General features: G+C 35.3%; 1 protein-coding gene across 5 annotated transcripts in view; it reads left to right on the top strand.

Moving 5' to 3' along the window:
- FNDC3A (fibronectin type III domain containing 3A) overlaps window positions 1-20,279 on the top strand; it is a 110,098-nt gene extending 89,819 nt beyond the window's left edge. For all 5 annotated transcript variants that reach the window (XM_043891635.1, XM_043891639.1, XM_043891636.1 and 2 more), the window contains 12 exons: window positions 1,655-1,793; window positions 2,317-2,385; window positions 3,197-3,315; window positions 4,686-4,791; window positions 4,879-5,054; window positions 6,376-6,489; window positions 7,197-7,346; window positions 7,446-7,729; window positions 7,841-8,053; window positions 11,428-11,594; window positions 12,786-12,913; window positions 17,766-20,279. In XM_043891635.1, the coding sequence (XP_043747570.1) occupies window positions 1,655-1,793; window positions 2,317-2,385; window positions 3,197-3,315; window positions 4,686-4,791; window positions 4,879-5,054; window positions 6,376-6,489; window positions 7,197-7,346; window positions 7,446-7,729; window positions 7,841-8,053; window positions 11,428-11,594; window positions 12,786-12,913; window positions 17,766-18,080 (1,980 nt within the window). In that variant the 3' untranslated portion in view covers window positions 18,081-20,279. The remainder of the gene's footprint in view (window positions 1-1,654; window positions 1,794-2,316; window positions 2,386-3,196; window positions 3,316-4,685; window positions 4,792-4,878; window positions 5,055-6,375; window positions 6,490-7,196; window positions 7,347-7,445; window positions 7,730-7,840; window positions 8,054-11,427; window positions 11,595-12,785; window positions 12,914-17,765) is intronic.
- Window positions 20,280-21,053: the final 774 nt, after the last annotated feature.

Genomic DNA, 21,053 nt, shown 5'->3' on the forward strand with positions numbered 1-21,053 from the left:
TAGGTAATTAAGTAATAAGTAATCCTTAATGCTATAGGATTTTGCTACTCCTAGGCCTCCTCTCAGTGGACAAAGCCAAGAACTAGATGTATATGTGTATGTTTTCTGTGTGTGTGTAGACACACATAGACCCTTTACATGCAGGAACACATATTTCTACATATATATCTATTTTTAAAAGTCATGAGTTTGCACCCTATACCTCCATTTGATCTAGTGCCACGGATTAATTCTAATTTTCTCACTTTCCTTATTTCTAACACCCATCATCATCAGTGAGAAACTTTTCTCCACTTATGTTCACGGTATTTTACTTACTGGATGAAACCCAGTAAGCCTTATAGCCTTCCCTAAAGTCCTATCCAGAGCACTTGAGTTTGTGCAGGGTGAATGCTGCTGCCTCCGCCCAACCTTCATCCATCCCCCAGCACATGTGCTTGTCTCACTGTCCCATCTGATGGCCTTCAGACTTAATTATTTTAGGAAAGTAGAGATACTCTATATGTATTTTGCTCATTGGAGGCCTGGAGACTCTATATATCATTCTTGCTCACTTGAAGCAATAGCAAGCTTTGAAAATTCTCCTATGGAGACTTCTGAAATCCTGAATCTTTCCAAGCATCCATTCTAGGATATAGTCTATCTTTGACTTGGTCAGTGATATACATTGCTATTGCTTGGCAGACAGGGCCTTGAATTAGCTAATATACAATTTAATATAAGCCAGCCTTCATTTTCGTGCAGAGGTTTTCCCAAAAATGTAACAGGATGTTTACTAGTTGACAAATACAACATTTGAATTTTCCTACCATTGTTTGTTTAAACAAATTATTCCAAATAAATAATAGAAGCCATTGTAAAGTGTTTTCACTATTAAAAAGTTTTATTACTCCTTGAGAACCTAAGAAAGAAAATTTTAGTGATATCGGGAAATTTGTTTATGTAGTGCACAATTATATCTGTTATGTTTTATTTTGGGCTTCCCTGGCGGCTCAGACAGTAAGGAGTATGCCTGCAATACTTACTTTGTATACTAGCTTCATTTTCAAAACTTCTGATAGCACTGGGTCATTTTAATTTTCAAATACAGTTTTTATATTGACACAATTTACAAAGGATCTAAGGAATACAAACATTTTTCCAGTTTTCCTCTTATAATGTTGGATTGCATTTTTGCTTCAGTTATAATTATAAAACCTCACCACATGGGCTTCTCCATAGGGAAGCTACACACACCATCATTTCTGCTACACACTTTGTTAGAAGCAAGTTATTAAGGACAATTCAAAAGGAGGAGGAGTTAACCTTTATCTTTTAAAGAGAGGAAATTCAGAGAATCTGACGTTTTTTTAAATCCCTGAAGAATATTAAAAGAATAAGTTAAATCAAGCCTCGCCAAGTATCATCAGATTATGTAGCTTGTTCCAGTGATGACTCTTGTTTAGTATCAAAATGTTAGACTCACTTGTATTTTTAAGACTGACTGAAAGGGGATTATACCTGAATTCTCTTCACATGTGCTGAGTTCCTTTTGAAGACAAGCAGTTCTCACATAAATCATTTGATTGACCCTATTTGTCTCACATCACTTTGTTCATTAAGCCAGTATCATTAAGTATCAGACATTAATTATGTCTTTGTGTTCTCATCATAGGTTATTGCTTATAACTCAGAAGGTAAAAGTAGTCCAAGTGAGGTGGTAGAGTTTACTACCTGTCCTGATAAACCCGGAGTCCCTGTAAAGCCTTCAGTTAAAGGAAAGATACATTCACATAGTTTTAAAATAACTTGGGGTAAGATATTATACATATTTGTATGTCATTACTTTTATATTTGATTTAAATTATTTGAATATTTAGATCATTTTTAAGATACTTGAGTAAATTTATTAGCTCAGGTAAGTTCATTGAGAAATGTGAGACTTACTGAGGATCTGCTTTTGGAGAGCATTGTACTCATAGATACTAAGTTCAGGTTTGATGGAGGAAGAACTTGGGGTCAACTGTAGAACTGTGAGCAGGGGCCGCCTGTGTGAAATGAAAGATTATTGAGCTTGTAGCTAAAGTTTTCATGGTTCATTCTGGTTTTTATGAGAAATTAAAATTACTTATTCATTTAAAACAAAAATTTATTGAGAATTTGCTTGTGTAAAAACAGAGTAAATAAGATGCTGGTATTAATTTTTAAAAAGTCATTGAAGGTGATTCTTCTTACTTTTAGAGCAATCCTGAGTTTGGTATTCTGTTTATTATGAGTTTATGTCATTTTTTGAATTGTATATACTCTGCCCAATACCACTTTTGCTTCTTTGGATAGACCCACCAAAAGACAATGGAGGAGCAGCCATCAATAAATATGTAGTAGAGATGGCAGAAGGTTCTAACGGTAAGAATAACTATTAAAACTGATCATTTAAACCAGTTGGTCTACCTTGAGTCTTCATGGTTCTAAATTTTACATGATGTCTTTTCTTTCCTCTTGATTTTTTTCCTTTGTTTGTAGCAGATAAGATTTTGCCTGTTATGACCCACTTTAAGTTGTAATCTCCAGATACACAGTGACTCAAATGTAAGACTGCTGTATACGTATATTATTACATTCTTATTTTTTTCCTCATTGGTTTGCATTGCTCAATTCCAGTATACCTAGACTAAAGTCTTCTGAAGGTTAGCTCACTCGGATTTATACCCAGATGTATCAGAAAAATCTTCTAAAATTTAACTTATAGTAGTTTTAGTAATAAGTTCTTTGTCTAGTGAACTTTATTCTTGAATCACACGTTTTTATCTTTATATCAAATGGCCTATTTCCTTGCAAAAAATAAAGATGTCTTTTAATTAAGACTGAACTTCCTATGGTATTGGTTCTTTCTACTCTTTGTGTGTTATAATGTTATTACTGGGCCAGTAAGCACATTTAAAATACTTAATTAAAAGCAAATTATCGATCTAAGTCAGGTTCTGTACAGAGTTACAGAGATATTTCACTTCAACAAAGCCATGCAAATTTGTCTCGGAAGCTATACACATAAAGAAAATTAGATCATTTCCAGGAAACTCAAAAAACAGGCTTAAATCGTTTCTGACAAATTACATAAATGCTTAGTTAGTGAAGCTAGGATACCTGCCATGTCCATGATACCAAAATGTTAAACATTACCTTGTCGCTGATGGAGCATAATTTTTCCATCTTACAGGAAACAAATGGGATATGATATACAGTGGAGCTACTAGGGAACATCTTTGTGATCGACTGAATCCAGGCTGTTTCTATCGTTTTCGAGTTTACTGCATCAGTGATGGAGGACAGAGTGCGGTAATACTTACGTGTAGATTGTTTTTCTCAAGTTTGGTCAAATGAGATGAAATCATCAGATGCCACCTCAAATATTGAAGTACATCCATAAAATGTATAACCCAGGTGGTTAAATTTTCAGTGACCAGACTAGCTTAATGCAGTATTTAGCTTGTAGTGAATATCTGTTGTCTGGTTGCTATTTAAATAGCTTTGGAAAAAATAGGTATACGAAAACATTGTAGAAAATTTTATAAATTTTAGAATGATGCTTAATTAACCCTACCTAACAGAAATAGAAACAAAATAATTATTTAAACACAAAATCTAAATATACACTTATTTCAGAAAAGTTTGGCAATTATTTTATTTCTTACTAGAGACAGAAATGGATTTAAATGTGCCATTGATTATATATGAGACATTTGTAATGCTCTGGAAAAGTATAATGTTTTTTAATAGGAGTGATTTTGTAATGAATTCAACCAATAATGTATCTTAGAGCATTCATAATTGTTATTTTTTTCAAATGAGATTTAATGCAATGAAAGTAATTTTTTTTTTATGAATTAGGAGCATTTTGTTGAAAATGAGAGTACAGTGAAATCGAGTTGCAAGTCCTACACAACAGGCTTTGGATCCAATTTAATACAATGCAGATAATGAATATAGCACTGAGTTTGTGTCAGTGCTTTTAAGAGAATGTCTTTTAAAATAAAACTAAAAGTTTTATTAAAATAAACTTTTATTTAAACTATTTTATTTTAATTTTATTTAAGCTATTTTATTTAAAATTAAAAGTAGCATAGAGATGAAAACTAATACCAAAACTAATACCAAATACCTAGAAAGATGCCAAGTACTTGCGCACACTTATCTGATCTTTAAATTATTTTTAGGGTGAAAGAAAAGATTTTTTTTTGTTGTTAATATTAAATTAGCGTTTAGGTTGGAAAATACAGTCAAGTGGGCAGTATAGTCTAAACCTCCTAAAAACACAGCAAACAGCATTTATAGAATGTTAAACATTCTTCTTTAGAAGAGATTTGTAGATCCATTTGGACACCAAAAATAATGTCCATTAGGTTATGAGGGAGGTTTTTCTTTTAATTATGGAAAGAAGAAAAGAGTTCTTTGTTGAGGTTTGTTTTGTTTTTTTGTTTTTCTGGTAACTTTATATCTAGTAGGCACATAATACTTCCCTGTATAAAATTTGTGTTTTAATGATTTAATTAGATTTGATTTTATTCAGAACTTTATTCCTTTTCTGTTGATACTCAGATGCAAATTATTGGTGCAGTCTTTGTGTTTGTCTTATTTTCCTTTAACAAAAGCAGTCTGATTATTTGGCTTGGGGCATTTTTGTTTTGTTTTTGCTTTTGTTTTGGCAGGTATCTGAATCTTTACTTGTGCAGACTCCAGCTGTGCCTCCTGGCCCATGCCTCCCTCCCAGATTACAGGGTAGACCCAAAGCAAAAGAAATACAGTTACGATGGGGTAATTTTCATTTTGGTAATAAATTATAATTAAGTCAGTACTAAATACATTCCTCTTGTTTAACTGCGTGAATCTTTCCACCTTTAGGACCCCCTCTGGTCAATGGTGGATCACCCATTTCTTGCTATGGGGTGGAAATGTCTCCTGTAGAAAGAGATGAACCCAGAGAAGTTTACCAAGGTCCTGAAGTAGAATGTACAGTGAGCAACCTTCTTCCTGGAAAGACTTACAGCTTCAGACTACGTGCAGCTAACAAAATGGGGGTAGGAAAACCGAGCTGACTGAATTATAAATCCCAGGAGTATTTCATACAACATTGTCATTGTGCCCATTATTTGACCATTTTGCTTTTAACATGTGACTCCAAATTTTACAATTTTTAATAAGCCTCTGTTGATAAATGAGAAGTCAGTATGTACCATAGCTTAACTGTTACAGAATCTCAGTACTTTAAAACTCCAATTACTAATATGTGACACTTTGAACTTGAGCTGAGCCTTTCAGGCAGCGCTGATGGAGTTTACTTAGTAAGAAGAGTAGAAACATGATCATAAGAGGAAATACTTAAGAGTAAGTAAGTGTTTTGAGGCTGGTTGTACGCAGTGTTTATTTCCAGTTGACAATTACTCGTGATTCATTTTTTTTGCCTAAGGGAAAAAACGTACATTCCAAGCATTTGTGGTTTTGTGTATTTTTTTTTGTTTTTAATTATCTCTGTATAACTCCGTAAAATGGATAGAATAGGTGATATCTCCATTTTATAGCTGAGGAAGCTGGGGCACGCGAAAGCTCAACTCCTTGCCCCCGCAGTCACACACACTGAAAAGTGGGAGACATCAGTCACTGTGCCGACTTTGGAGCCAAAACCCTTTCCGCTCAACTGTGACATCTCTCATCTCTGAATTAAAAGTTCTCTGAGGACTAGCCAATTACTTCTGACTTTGAGTTAGCACTATATTTCTTAAAACTACAGTATAATTAAAATTTCATGAAATTAAACTGACAAGTTTTTCCCCATTGTTTCAGATTTTAGTAAACTCTGATGATCTTGTCAGCCCCATAAGGCTGCAGTACATGGGATAGCATCTTTAATACTAGTGTCTATAATCTATGTTTTCAGGTTTGTGATAACTTGTCAGAATCATCTTAAGTAAATATTTGTTCCCTATATTTTCACAGAATGCATTTTTATACCCTACTAAAGCTATTAAGTTTAAGTTATAATTTATGCCTATAATCTCTCGTGCCTTTAATTGGTATTCATTTCTTCACTCTTGACATGATTTCTTTTTATTTGACTTAATTCCTAAATTCCCCTCCCTTCTTACAAAAAAACAATTCATGAAGGAATAAGGGGCAAGAGAAGAAACTATAGTAAATGAAACTTTAAAATACCTCACATATTTACTTCCTTGATCATTAATTAAATCTTTACTTTCTGTGATTTCTTTTAGGAGAATTTTATTATGACTAATTAGTCTTAAAGGAAAGGGATGATGAATTTAATTATCTGTGAATATTTATGGAGAGCTGTGCAATTGGTAGGTGAAAAATGAAAACACTGATTAATATTTGTTTTTCTAGTTTGGGCCATTTTCAGAAAAACATGATATTACTACAGCTCCTGGACCACCAGATCAGTGTAAGCCCCCTCAAGTGACGTGCAGATCTGCAACTTGTGCACAAGTGAACTGGGAGGTATTGTAATTTCCTTCACTTATATTTGCTTTAAATGATTAAAATAATTTTACATAAAAGAATGAAGATACTGCTCATTTCATCTCCATAAATTATATAAAGAGTAAAGTCCTAGTTAAATTCACTTGGTAAAAAGTAAATTCTTTTTTCTTTTTGAAATATTTAAATAAGGTATATGTTTACAAGTATTTAGATTCTTGTTGATGATGGTGCCCCATCTCAGTACTGAGATATTTAGCCATGGTGCACTTATTGTTCAGAACATTCATAGGAATTAGTGTGTACTCTTTCTCTCATGTTCATTATCTTCAGTATACTTACTGCATATAGTAGTAATCAATAATAATTACATTTTCTGTTCCCTTTGAAATTTAACAAAGAAAATATCCTCATATGATTTAACATTTATATTACTTAACAGAATTATTTTAAAGTATATTTACCTTAAGATACTCTTTCTAAAGTGATTGAATCATATTTCTGTGTCTGATTGAAAACAGTTATATTTTTGATAGATCTTTAATTCAGGTGGCCTTAATGAATAAAAATGTAATATTAAACAGTTTATATTCTGTTAAACTTTTTTTTAGAAATCCAAAAACAGTTCAGTTTTTTACGTGCTTGGGTAAATAACATTTTTGCCCCAAAACTATGTAATCATTATCAGAACTTAAGACAAAAGACTATCCCCTTTTCTTAACTTTAAGGTCCCTTTGAGTAATGGAACTGATGTCACTGAATATCGATTGGAATGGGGAGGAGTTGAAGGAAGTATGCAGATATGTTACTGCGGGCCGGGTCTCAGTTACGAATTAAAAGGACTTTCACCAGCAACTACCTATTATTGCAGAGTCCAGGTAAAGGTGGTTAGGGTCTTGTCACTCTATCTAGAGTTTTGTGTTTTGTGAGCATTTGCATGATTATGTCTTTAACTTTGGGGCTCTCTTAATTTGTAGGCTCTGAGCACTGTGGGTGCAGGCCCTTTTAGTGAAGTAGTAGCCTGTATGACTCCACCATCAGTTCCTGCTGTTGTGACTTGTCTTCAAGAAATAAGTGATGATGATATAGAAAATCCCGATTATTCACCATCTACATGCCTTGCAATAAGCTGGGGAAAGCCTTGTGATCATGGTTCAGAAATCCTTGCCTACAGCATAGACTTTGGAGATAAACAGCCCTTGACAGTGGGAAAGGTTACAAACTACATTCTAGACAATCTGCAGCCAGATACAACATACAGGTACACAGTAAAAACTATCTTAATTTTTGCCTAGACCAGAGAGACACTAAATAGAATAATCATAAACTAAACGTTTTTTTTGTTTGTTTGTTTTTTTAACATGGCACTTAGAATACGAATTCAAGCCTTGAATAGCCTTGGAGCTGGTCCTTTCAGCCACACAATAAAATTAAAAACTAAACCCCTCCCTCCTGATCCACCTCGTCTGGAATGTGTTGCCTTCAGCCACCAGAACCTTAAACTGAAGTGGGGAGAAGGAACCCCAAAGACATTGTCAACAGATTCGGTTCAGTACCACCTTCAGATGGAGGATAAGAATGGAAGGTGGGTGTTTCTAATTGCTTCTTTATATAATTTCTTAGGTCTTAAGTATATAAATTTTTTTAACACTAGAAATAAGTTTTCAAAAACAGAAGTCTCATAAGAAATAATTTTTAAGTATGCCATTTTTGAAACATCAGAAGACATAGTGAAGAGAGAAAATAATAGGGAAGCTGATCTTTGGCTGTCTAACCCATTCACTCTCTTCAAGCTAGTAAAAGGAGCAATCTTTTCTGCAAAATAAGTTCTTCAATGCTGATTTCCAGCAAGAGGCAGTTTTTACAGTAAACAGTTGATTGACATAAGGCCTTTGAGATCCTTGAAGGTTATGTCTCACCCTCCCCCACACTCTCACAAGGGCGTGCACATCATGTGAATGCAGGAGTTCACTTCCTCACCATCAGATCTTAGACCCTCTGATAAATAGTCCAGCCCCCTGGCTACTCAGGTTCCTCTCTGTTCTGCTGTCCTTTGCCATCTCATTATATGCGTGCTGTTTTATTCCACTAAATCATGCATTTGAATTATAGTGTTACTCAAAGTAATTAGTGCAAATTATTCAAAATCCAATCTGGGGCAGCATATTGATATTAAATCAAAAATAAACAATGCCATATATCTTCCCCATTGTTACTTTAATCTTTTAAGAATTTTGTTTTGTTTTTGTTTTTTATGTTTCACTCAATTTGTTAGAAATAAATTTGTGTATCTGATAGAGTGCTAGTGACAGTTTTTCCCAAGGCTACTTTGTTTTTTTGCATTGGGTTTGTATGTCAGCCAAATATTCAACAATGGAATACTCAAGGTACTTGTATATCAGTACTTTCTATCAGAAATAATTACACATTTAAAATAGCATACAGAATTAAAACATCCTGTATCAATCATAAGAGCATTACACAGAGCAAATAGTATTGATCATTTATCTCCTGAAATCTGTGCCTCTCTGAATATTAGCCTTTGTTCCTGGCAGAATTTTATGTACTCTTTGTAACCTTACATCTGGAAGGAAGTTTTTTGCCTTGCTGCACGTTTTTGGTATAGACATTTATCTTTAATATATGTTGTTATTGTTAGGTGAATTAATTAATTTACATTTAGGGTCGTGCAAGATTTACTAGAAACAGATTTAATTGGTATTTGGTTGAAAAATAATAGAAGAAAGATTCTATGAAGATGATATTAGTCTATATTCTATTGTAGAACTTTAAGCATGATTAATGTTTAGCAGGCATCTAGAGAACTGTTGCAGGGTATGGGGTATGACTTATGGTCTTTGTGGAAAATAAATTAAAGTGTTTTATGATATTGTAAATTTACCACATAAATTTCATAAATTAAATCAATTTAATATCTTTACTTTCCTTTGATTTTTCACAACTCTTCACATTTGTTGTGGGATCATGTCGGAATGCTACCTCATCTGTTCCCTGACCACAGGTGTTTGTTTTATCATGGTTCAGCTTTTTACAACAGTGGCTTTGCCACTGTTTTTTTTTTTTAATCCTCTCAGTTTAAAAAAAAAAAAAGGCGATTCAAAAGGCAAGGCTTATCCAATTACTACTTCTTGGAAACAGTGTTACTAATGATCTTAGTAACTAATGATCTTAGTAACACTGTTACTAAACAGTGTTACTAAGTATTCCTTCATTTTAAACTAACTACAATTTTCAGACTGTTAGAACTACATGAGTATTCATTATTCATTCCTCAGTTTCCAAAAATTTTTAAAACAGCCAATTAAAAATTTGGAGAACATTCAGCATATGTATGACATCAGTTCAGTTCAGTTCAGTCGCTCAGTCATGTCCGACTCTTTGCGAGCCCATGAATCGCAGCACGCCAGGCCTCCCTGTCCATCACCAACTCCCGGAGTTTACTCAAACTCATGCCCATCGAGTCAGTGATGCCATCCAGCCATCTCATCCTCTGTCGTCCCCTTTTCATCCTGCCTTCAATCTTTCCCAGCATCAGGGTCTTTTCCAATGAGTCAGCTCTTCACATCAGGTGGCCAAAGTATTGAAGTTTCAGCTTCAGCATCAGTCCTTCCAATGAACACCCAGGACTGATCTCCTTTAGGATGGACTGGTTGGATCTCCTTGCAGTCCAAGGGACTCTCAAGAGTCTTCTCCAACACCATAGTTCAAAAGCATCAATTTTTTGGCGCTCAGCTTTCCTCACAGTCCAACTCTCACATCCATACATGACCACTGGAAAAACCATAGCCTTGACCAGACGGACCTTTGTTGGCAAAATAATGTCTCTGCTTTTTAATGTGCTCTCTAAGTTGGTCATAACTTTCCTTCCAAGGAGTAAGTGTCTTTTAATTTCATGGCTGCAGTCACCATCTGCAGTGATTTTGGAGCCCCAAAAAATAAAGTCTGACACTGTTTCCAGTGTCTCCCCATCTATTTCCCATGAGGTGATGGGACCAGATGCCATGATCTTAGTTTTCTGAATGTTGAGCTTTAAGCCAACTTTTTCACTCTCCTCTTTCACTTTCATCAAGAGGCTTTTTAGTTCCTCTTCACTTTCTGCCATAAGCGTGGTGTCATCTGCATGTCTGAGGTTATTGATATTTCTCCTGGCAATTTTGATTCCAGCTTGTGTCTCTTCCAGCCCAGCATTTCTCATGATGTACTCTGCATATAAGTTAAATAAGCAGGGTGACAATGTACAGACTTGACGTACTCCTTGTCCTATTTGGAACCAGTCTGTTGTTCCATGTCCAGTTCTAACTGTTGCTTCCTGACCTGCATACAGGTTTCTCAAGAGGCAGGTCAGGTGGTCTGGTATCCCCATCTCTTTCAGAATTTTCCACAGTTTATTATGATCCACACAGTCTGACACTAAACTTTCCATTGAACAGTTCAAGTGGATAATTTATGGGAAATTAAATACAATATTATCTCATACTGTTAGGTAAACATTAAGAAAACCTTACTAAATCAATTAAAATTATGCCTAGGAAAGGGAATTATCTTTTTTATGTGACAAACTGTATGCCTGTAGCTCTAGTTAGAAATAATTGATAATGAAAATTGTGATGTTCTGAGTGTCTTTTAAGATGTATATGTTAAAAAACAGCAGTCAGAAGCAAAGCTATACCAGAGCCTAAAAAGAAACAGTTACTGTGATTGGATATGAAATTTTGCAATAAATTTTCAGGAAACTATGGCAAATTGGGAAATTAACTAATTCTGTGATTTTCATCTGATGAAAAATAGGATTTATTGAGTGACAAACCATTGTGGCGTTAAATTCTAGGAGTAACTTATTGCTCCTAAATAATGTCTGAACTGTTCTTTTTTAGTGGTTTTTAAACATTTTTCATAAGGTAGTCGAGGTTTATTTTTCATAAGTCATTTCCATTTTAGGTTTGTATCCTTATACAGAGGTCCATGTCATACATACAAAGTACAAAGACTTAATGAGTCGACGTCCTATAAATTCTGTATTCAAGCTTGTAATGAAGCAGGGGAAGGTCCTCTTTCCCAAGAATATATTTTCACTACTCCAAAATCTGTCCCAGCTGCCCTGAAAGGTAAGTTCTCCATCCTCAAGTTACTTTCTTTAGTAGTAAATTAATTTTAAGTGCTCTTTCATAATGTACTTTTTGTACAGTTAAAATTTATCATCTAGTATGTGTCTAACATTCAAATTATAAAAAGGAAATGAGCTAGACAGGCCTACTTGGGATTTCACTTAATAATAAAAGCTATTTTATCTGGCATATTGATAATCAGACAGTGCTGTTTTTTGTCACTCATCTTTTAAATAAACATAAAAGTACTAAATTGAATAGATAGGCTGGTTTTCTAATAGGGCCATTTACCGTTTTCACTATTGTTATTTAAAGAAAAAAAAATCACAATTCTTGTTGTTTTGAGTCATTGCTATTTCATTAATTTGGGATTTCAGGGGGAAAGTCAGGTCATCTGTTTAGCAAAACATAAATACTCAGTTAATTTGAATTTTTAAGTCAAATTTACATACACATTCACACATTTGTGCGTGTGTTATATATTTAAGATTAGTTTCAGCAGAGTTCTTATTTTAAAGTGACCTGGCAAGTATTGCACTTTGTGCATTTAGCCAAGAAAAAGCTAAAATTCCTTTCCCTCTGAGGACAAATCACAAACACTTCTAGTACAGTGTCCTGGATCATATACTTGAATGTACCATCTGTTAATGACCCATAATATCAAGATTGTTCTTGAATACTCCTTCTAATAATGTTGATGGATTTCACAGAGTTGTTTTTCTGTTTCTTCATCTGGTTTGGTTGTCTCTTAACCTTAAGAAGATTGCTGGTTTTGATACCTTCTACCCCACTACTGAGTCATATGTGTGGTCAGGAAGTTGGGGGTGTTTTTCAACCATTCTCTTAGGAAATTTCTTAAATTATAAAATTTCATGTTCTAGTTAACGCTCTTTGAAGTACCATAAAAGATGTTGTAGAACTACCACTAGCTTTTTAGCTCAGTGAAAACAGTACTTATCTTGACAGATCTTTTAATCAGTCTGCATTGTAATGCTTATAGATTGTATGGCCTGGAGGATATAAGAGTTAGCCATTGACCATTTCTCTGCAGATTTCAAAAATTCACTGATGCTTACTTCAAGTTTATAACTAGGTTTTAAAGTCTGTTGATTTTGAGTAAAACAAAGTCTGTGTGATGTGCCAAGTGAAAAATCAAGTCAAGCAGATTTTATTTATATTTCTTCTCTACAGCCCCCAAAATAGAGAAAGTAAATGATCACATTTGTGATATTACATGGGAGTGTTTACAGCCAATGAAAGGTGATCCAGTTATTTACAGTCTCCAGGTTATGGTGGGAAAAGATTCAGAGTTCAAACAGGTATGTGTCAAAATATAATTCTATAGATACATGTTTTTACCTTTTTCACTTTAACGTATTTTTAGTACAAGATTTGACTAACCTTTATCTTCCTAATTCAGAAACATTTGTTCAGTGCTTACTGTGTTCCAAAGATTAGTAACTGCACAGTATATCAGGATTCAAAGTCTTTTAGGTATGAGCTGTACTTAACCAGAGTATTCATTCATTTGATAGGCTGTATTGAACTCTGTGCCAGGCACTCAGGATATGCAAAAAGTAACAAAAAGGCCTTGCCTTCATGCTGCTTACATTCTAGCAGAAAAAAGATACTAAAAGCAGATAAACACATCACTATATCAGTGTTAGATAGTGATGAGCACAATGGAGAAAAAATAAAACTGGATAAAAGGAGTAGGGAGTACTAGGACAAGGGACAGCTAGTTCTGTTTCATACAGGACAGCAGGTAACATTTGAACAGAGACTCAAAGTAAGTGAATATGGGGAGAAGAGTGTTCCAAAAAGCAGGAACAGTAGGTGCAAAGGCCCTGAGGTAGGAGCATGCTTGTTAAACTTAATGAACAAGAAGTCACTGTGGCTGGGACAGTGTGACCAAGGGGAGGAATAATAGATGATGTCAGGGAGTTAATCACAGAGGGTCTGTGAGCGGCATGGAGGTCATGCAGGGTGTTACAGGCCACGCTCCAGCATTTACTCCACGTGAAATGAGAAGCCAGTGGAGGGTTGTGACCAGAGTAGTCACATGATCAGACAGAAGGTCACTGTGACCAGAGTAGGATGAGGACAGATGCAGAGACACCACTGAGGAGGCTTTGACAGTGTTGGTAATAGTCATAGTCAGAGTGCAGAGTTGCAGTATAGAAGCCTAGAGGAAGTATCACCTTCCCGGCCGAGAAATTTCAAAGACAGATTCCTGGCAGAGAATGAATAGTCGATGAAGTGAGGAGCTGTCAGTATTCATTATAACTTATAAAAGAAGTCTTTATGCAGCTCAAAAGCCTTATTTCTTTAGGCATTTCATCTTTCTCCCTTTTTGCTGTCGAACTTCTTGATTTTTGAGGGCTTTTAAACTGGGTTGTTTTTAATTCAATATCTTACCTTGTATTTTCTTTTCCCAGTAAAAAAATCAGTCATTCATCTGTTTTATTTCATTCTTGTGCTGTTATAATTATTAATAATAGATTACTTCTCAATATAGGTATAATTTTTTCCTTTCAAGTTTCGCTAAATATGGAAGCATAATTTCTTAACCAAAATTACAGAAGGCCCCGAAGGGTCAGATTAAATTTGGAATGTGGTTGTTTTTCTTTATTAAGTGATCTGCAAATTGACATGATAATTGGATTTGAATATAATTTACAGATAAGCAGGTTTCCTTCCAAGGAAGAAATAAAGTTAATACTAAAGAAAATGTAATTGCATTACATGTTTAAAGGAAATAGGGATCCCACATTTGAGTAGTATGTAAACACATCACTACATGAAACAGCAGTGCTAATTCTAATTTAAAAGCTAAATTATCCCTATCAACACTCTACTCTAGATTGTAAGCATACTGTAAAACTGGTTTCCTTAGAACTTCATCATATATATGCATGTACATATGCTCATCTAAATCTCTTAAATGTTTATATAATTTTATAATTTACTGACAAATTATATTCTAAAAGTTTGAAGGTCATTTTTTAAGAGTTTGATCTCATTAGTGGAATTTAATATTTTACTTAAAATTTACTTGATATTCAATACACATGTATTAAATACTACATATGAAGAAATAGAGAGGGCTACATTATTAATATTACCGTTCTTATTTTCCACTTATTACACATTAGCAAGCAAGCAGAAGTACTATAATTGACATTTTATGTAAGCAAACAAAAGGTCATAATAAAGATAAAACATACTTTATAAGAAGAAATGATTTTTTTCCCCCTGGACTTTAGAATGTTTTCCAAAAGGATTATCACTGAAGGGACTCTTGAGGGGCTGGTGTGACTCAAATGTGGCTTGAGAAAGGCTCAAGAATGGAGTGTGGAGTGGAAGAGGCCAGGTCTTGGTGGGTCTTTATTCTACAGCAGTAGGAACTGTTGATGTTTTTAAGAAGGGGATTATTTTTTTAAAAGTTGGTGGTTGACTTTCTAGGCTAGCCTATAAAGACCTGTTTAACCTGTTATGCTGCTGGTTTGGGGGATCTGAAAGCAAATTAGCGTTGCAGCAACCAGTACTTCTGACCCTGGGCCGCACTTACAGTTCTTTATCTTCTGCCCTGTTTGATCAGTCATTTGCTTTGACCAGACTTCCCACTCTGTAGCACCTCATCAAGGCTTGGCCTAGTTCTCTAAAATTACACTCTTGCCCTGACTCTTGCCTCCCTCCCTCACATACATTGTAACTCTCATCTCCACAGTATAACTGACCTTATGGGCATTAGGAGAAAAACTTTTTGCTTGGGAAAATTCATATCAAAAGTCAAGTGTCTGCTGGCTCTTTGATCCTCCCAGCAGTGTATACATTTTTTAAAGCAAGTGCTTTTTAACCAAAGCAGCATTTCAAGTGGTATAACAGGGTGAAGTAAAAATACTGGGGGACAGTAGAACCACCTTCAAAGTAGATAATTCCCATTTGGGAGTCTGTACCTGAAACATTTCTTGTATCCAAGCTCATTAATGTTACAGGTACCAGGAAAATTAATTCAAATTAGTGTATAAAGTATAAATTCTCTTAGAGAGAAGGCTGTAGGTAGGCAGGTTGATCCAGGAGCTTAATGCAGTCATCAGGGACATAGTTTCTGTCAGTGTTCATTGCCTGCCATGGGGAACTTACTCTTCCTTATTCACATTCAGCAAAGTCCTATATCTACAGTTACCTCTAGGATGTCTCCCTGTTTAGACATCTTCCCGACATCTAAAACAAAATGATTTTATCATCTTCCTTCCCAGTCTCTTCTCTCTAGCTTCCTCTTCATTTATCACTATCATAAACACTTCGGTATCCATAAACACTTCCCTGGTAGCTCAGCTGGTAAAGAATCCACCTGCAATGCAGGAGACCCTGGTTCGATTCCTGGGTCAGGAAGATTCCCTGGAGAAGGGAACGGCTGCCCACTCCAGTATTCTTGCCTGGAGAATTCCATGGGCAGAGTAGCCTGGCGGGCTACAGTCCATGGGGTCACAGAGAGTCAGACACAACTGAGCAACTAACAGTTTCACTTGAAACCTTGTGCTTTTATCACCAAGAGTCCCTGTCCTGCCCAACTCCCTCAATCCCTCACTCAACCTTATGATCAGGATTCCTTAAACACTTTAAATAGCACACAGTAAAGTGGCCCCTGGGGAATTAGACCTAAATTTCCAGTTAGTGTATTAACATGGTCCTCTTCTCGGTGTCAAATTGCCTCACCTGTCACCCTCATGCCATTTGTTGAGGTTTTTTTCCTAAATCATTTTATCATGATCATTTGGAGATAAATTGGAAAGTAAAGAAAATTTCAAAGGCAAAAATGAGTATCATCCACTGTACCTATAGGACAAATACATATTTTTTAACTTTTACTAAATTGACCCATTGTATGAATATTGTTTCACACTGCTTTCTAATACAGTCTTCTGATTTACTTAAGTTCATCCTTTTACCATCGATGAGACATAAATCATTTCTACATTCCCACTCCCTGAAATGCTCATCTGCATCTTCAGGACTAAGGCATATTCAGCATTTTTTAAAGATTGATTTTTCAATAAAAATTCATTTGTATATCTTTTCAGTATCTACCAATACACATTTTGATATATACATAGTGAATACTAATATTGTGGCCTTTTATTAATAAGTACCTGTTATATGCTGGAGACACAGAATTGAGGGAAAGATCTTACCTTGCTCATTTGGGAGCAAACCAGTATGTAAAAATTTAGATTTATAACACGGATACAAACAAGGCAGCTAAAATTGCTTGACCTTACTTGTAACCCACCAACTAGCTGGGGAAACTCAACTGGGAAACCATTGAGTCTTGGTCTTTTCATTTAGAGAATGAGTGGAGGGATTCAGTAATGGAAGTGAGAGCTTCCATACATTGAGCACTCGCTATATGCTGGGCACTGTGCTAAGAAGTGCCGTAGCATTAGTTTACTTCATTCTCGTAATTACCATACAGGATGACTACTGTCACACCATCACGGCGTGTGCAGGGGTACAGCAGAGCTCGGAGCCCAGTCCCTGCAGTCACTAGCCTTCTCCCTTGAAAATCTGTGGGATTCCATTCTTGTTATTGTCCTTCTGGGGGATTGAGCAGAAGAGTTGGGTTTTAAGATCTAATTCTATGGTTCTAAGTGAGCTCTCATTTTGAAGTTTATAAAATGATTTGCCACAGACACCTGCAGCAAGCTCTCCTTTTTCATTTATTATTTCATTCATCACATCTATGAAACATTAAAGAAAACCAGTTTTACAAAGATACCATGGGAGAGGAAGATTAGACACTGTCCCTCTTTTCATGGAATGATTTCACAAAGTTTGACTTCTTACATTTGGTGAAACCAGAGAAATGCCTGTGGGCTGATTATGCTTATTCTGTACCTACTCTGGGGGCACATCTTCCTTCTTCAGCTGGTCTGTAGGCTCTGTGAGGGGAGATAGCACACCCTGACTCTTCAGATTTCCCCTGCAATTATACAGCAAACAGTTGAGTTCTTTAATATATAGGTATTTTAAAATCTCATTTAAAAGAGCCAGGCAGTGGCTCTCACAAGCATCCATGTCAAAAATAACTCTAAACCTAGCCAATTTTAACACAGATTTTCTACCCATCCTTCACATACAGTTCTTTTCCTCGTGTCTTACTATCAGATTTACAGAGGTCCTGACTCTTCATTCCGGTATTCAAGCCTTCAGCTGAACTGTGAATATCGTTTCCGCGTGTGTGCCATCCGCCAGTGCCAAGACCCTGCGGGGCATCAGGACCTCGTCGGTCCCTACAGCACGACAGTGCTCTTCATCTCCCAGAGGACTGAACCTCCAGCCAGCGCCAGCAGAGACACTGTGGAAGGCTCGAGGCCCGGGCGGGCACTCAGCGACGAGCAGTGCGCAGCCGTCATCCTCGTGCTCTTTGCGTTCTTTTCCATTTTGATTGCCTTTATCATTCAGTACTTTGTAATCAAGTGAAAATATAACTTTATTTTTAATATTACATTTTATTTTGTCATGTACTAAAATTATTTCTGTATTGCTTTTACAAAAACAGTGGCATTTAGCACTGGCATTGAGATTCTAGTACATCATTTTGGCCATTTTTAATGCTTTATATTGCTAGGTAGAGGCTGGCACCTTATTAGAATGCAAGCCACAGAAATAGCAATTTTTGGCTTTTTGTTTGGTTGGGGCTCTTTTTTTTCCTTCCTTTCTTTCTTTTTTTTGACATGCCTTCTTGTGAAACAAAATTTCTGAGAGGCAACAATACAATATACAATTGATATTTTGACCAGTCGGCATGAGTGTAACAGTGACATCCTGATCTGTTTGTTCTAAAGATTATTACCTAGTGAAAAATTCAGAATGGTTAAAATTCACACTAACATACTATATAAAATGTTAAAGTATGATGATGCTGTGAAAGCAATCTAGTGCTATATTTCTACCTCCTCATTTGTCTTAATTTGGTAAGTGGGATTATGATGAAATAACTGGAGGGGCTTAGCAGACAAAAACTGGATGAAAGAATATGCATGGAAAAAATCTTCTTGTTTGATAAATGTGGAGTTCTTCATTACAAGTATATATCCATGAATTCACAGATAAGTCACTTGAAGAAAGCACAGACAGTTTACTTGGCCTAAAAATATTTTAACGTTTACTCAGAAATACATCTTCAGGTCTTGAAAACATGGAAAAGAACAGAGGGCTTTTAGATAGTTAACTTTTTAAAAAAGTACTTCATAATCAGTTCTGAATTTCAAACTTATTTGATTTTTGAGCCTTTGAACTATATGTGTGTGTATAAGGACATGCACGTACATATGGCTTTATATATACCAAGTGTAGAAATATATATATATAATATATATACACACACACACATACACTCTCACTCCATCTATCTGGTATAGGCTAATTTTGAAGAACTCCCATAAGTTTTGCTGCTTCTCCCATAACTACTGCCATCACCATCAGAATTCATAATCAAACCTAACCTTTTTGTTTGGGGCACCAAATCTGAAGACAAAATTAATTTGCACCAGTAAACTTCAAGCTGCTTTCTTTCTTGAAAAACTAATGTTTAATGTAATGTCTGTTTGGATACTGTTCCAGTTGTTGATTGCATGTGGTTAATGTTGCATTAGAGCACTTTGCAATTACATAATTCATTAATGTTTTGTGAGCTTGCATTTGTGAGTTATTGGATGATCAGATTGAATCTTGTCAAGTATCACATTGTACATCTTGCATAGATGTCCATGACTGCCAGTAATAATACAGTTTGTAATGAAACTATCTAAAATTCTTGTTTTATCACATCTGTTATCTGTAAAACACTTGTAACTAGCCTTTTTAATTTATTATTTGAATTTTAGGATAGTGAATCACTAATTTTTAGTTGCTGAGGTTAGCATCTTAGTGATTACTAAGCACTTCTGTCAGTCTTTGAAAAAAAGGACGTATGTTTTGTGCTTTGAAGATCTCTGAAGAATTTCTTCTATTAGAATGGGCATGTATTGTAATTGTTTTATGTCAAATGATCTGTGCTGTAGAAAAAAACATTAACTTTTGTTCAAAAAAGAAACGGATAAACTTGGCCTTCCCAAGTGGTAAGAATGATCTGTCACTATAAAATACTGTATGTTTACATTTTATTTAAATTTAATCTCTTATATGTAGGCTGATAACTTCCCCCAAAACAGTGATTGTTTTCTAGAAACTTCTTAAAAGTGCCACATTTGGCAGTACAAATGAGTTTGAGTGTAATAGCCCAGAGATTTCTATATAGTTGAATGTCTAAAATGGTAAAATGTGCCACTGTGGCAGTTACAGTGGCTTATGTTTTTCATAGTATCTCAAATGAACTCCTATTTTTGATAGTAAATGTCATTTAATAGTGTACTTGCCATTTGAGCCTCACTGCAAAATGAGTGCAGAGGAGAAACAATTTTTAATGTAATCTTGATTTTACCTCATATACTGTACATTCCAAAAACTCTAAACTTTTTAAAGATTATAGATACACTACCAAACATATCACCTTAAAATTGTGTAAGGATGAACTTCATACAGATGAAAAAAATATAATCTCATAAAAATACATAAACTATGTAGCAAAAATATCTTTAAAATCCATGGAAAATAAAAGTTGTATCATTCTTTTTTTGAGCTATGTTTATTGTATTTATAAACATTATTTGCTGCCTCTTTTGGAGAATGAAATGTTAAGGTCTCCCCTCTTGCAATTGGCTTACAACAGTTTTCCCAAAATAATTAAATCTTCAACAGGAGAGGATCCATATTCAAGAAGGTCAAGTTTTATCCTAGTGAGCTGATTTTGTGCAATTCACTATATATCTATATATAAAGAAAACAAGATATCTAATGAATAAAGATGGGTCTGAGGTAAACTTCCCATTGGAAAGAAAATATGACCTCTCCTCACCTATCCTGCATTCTTTGCCTTCTTTCCCACCTACAGGGGCCCAGAACGAGGTCTGCTTTCCACCAGAAGTTTCAACATTCCCTCCTTAATAGCATAAAGTTCTCACATGTACCAGGACATTCAACATCCCTTCTCATTTATCTCAAAATTTCCATCCCACAGACCTCATCCAGGGATACATTGCTTTTTAAAATCCAAGTGGATCTATAATTGCTGCACCTGTAGGCACCACGAGAAAGTTTAAAATGTTAGGCTGGGGAAGAAGAGGAACTGGACGTAGGGGCATTGCTGCATGGAAGCACCTCAGTTGGAATCCACCCTTGAGAAGAACAGGATACTGGATTCACGGTTCCGCGTCACCTCATTTTTTTTTTTTTCCTATAGATTGGAAATAGGAACGTTACATGTTGTGCTTAAGCATTTTGTGGGTTGGTTTCCAACACGTGTATGTACCTTAACATCATCAGCAGATTCTCTGCAGGAGGAACCCATGTCTG

Source organism: Cervus elaphus, chromosome 30, assembly GCF_910594005.1.
Source record: "Cervus elaphus chromosome 30, mCerEla1.1, whole genome shotgun sequence".
In the NCBI taxonomy this organism is placed as follows: Eukaryota; Metazoa; Chordata; class Mammalia; order Artiodactyla; family Cervidae; genus Cervus; species Cervus elaphus.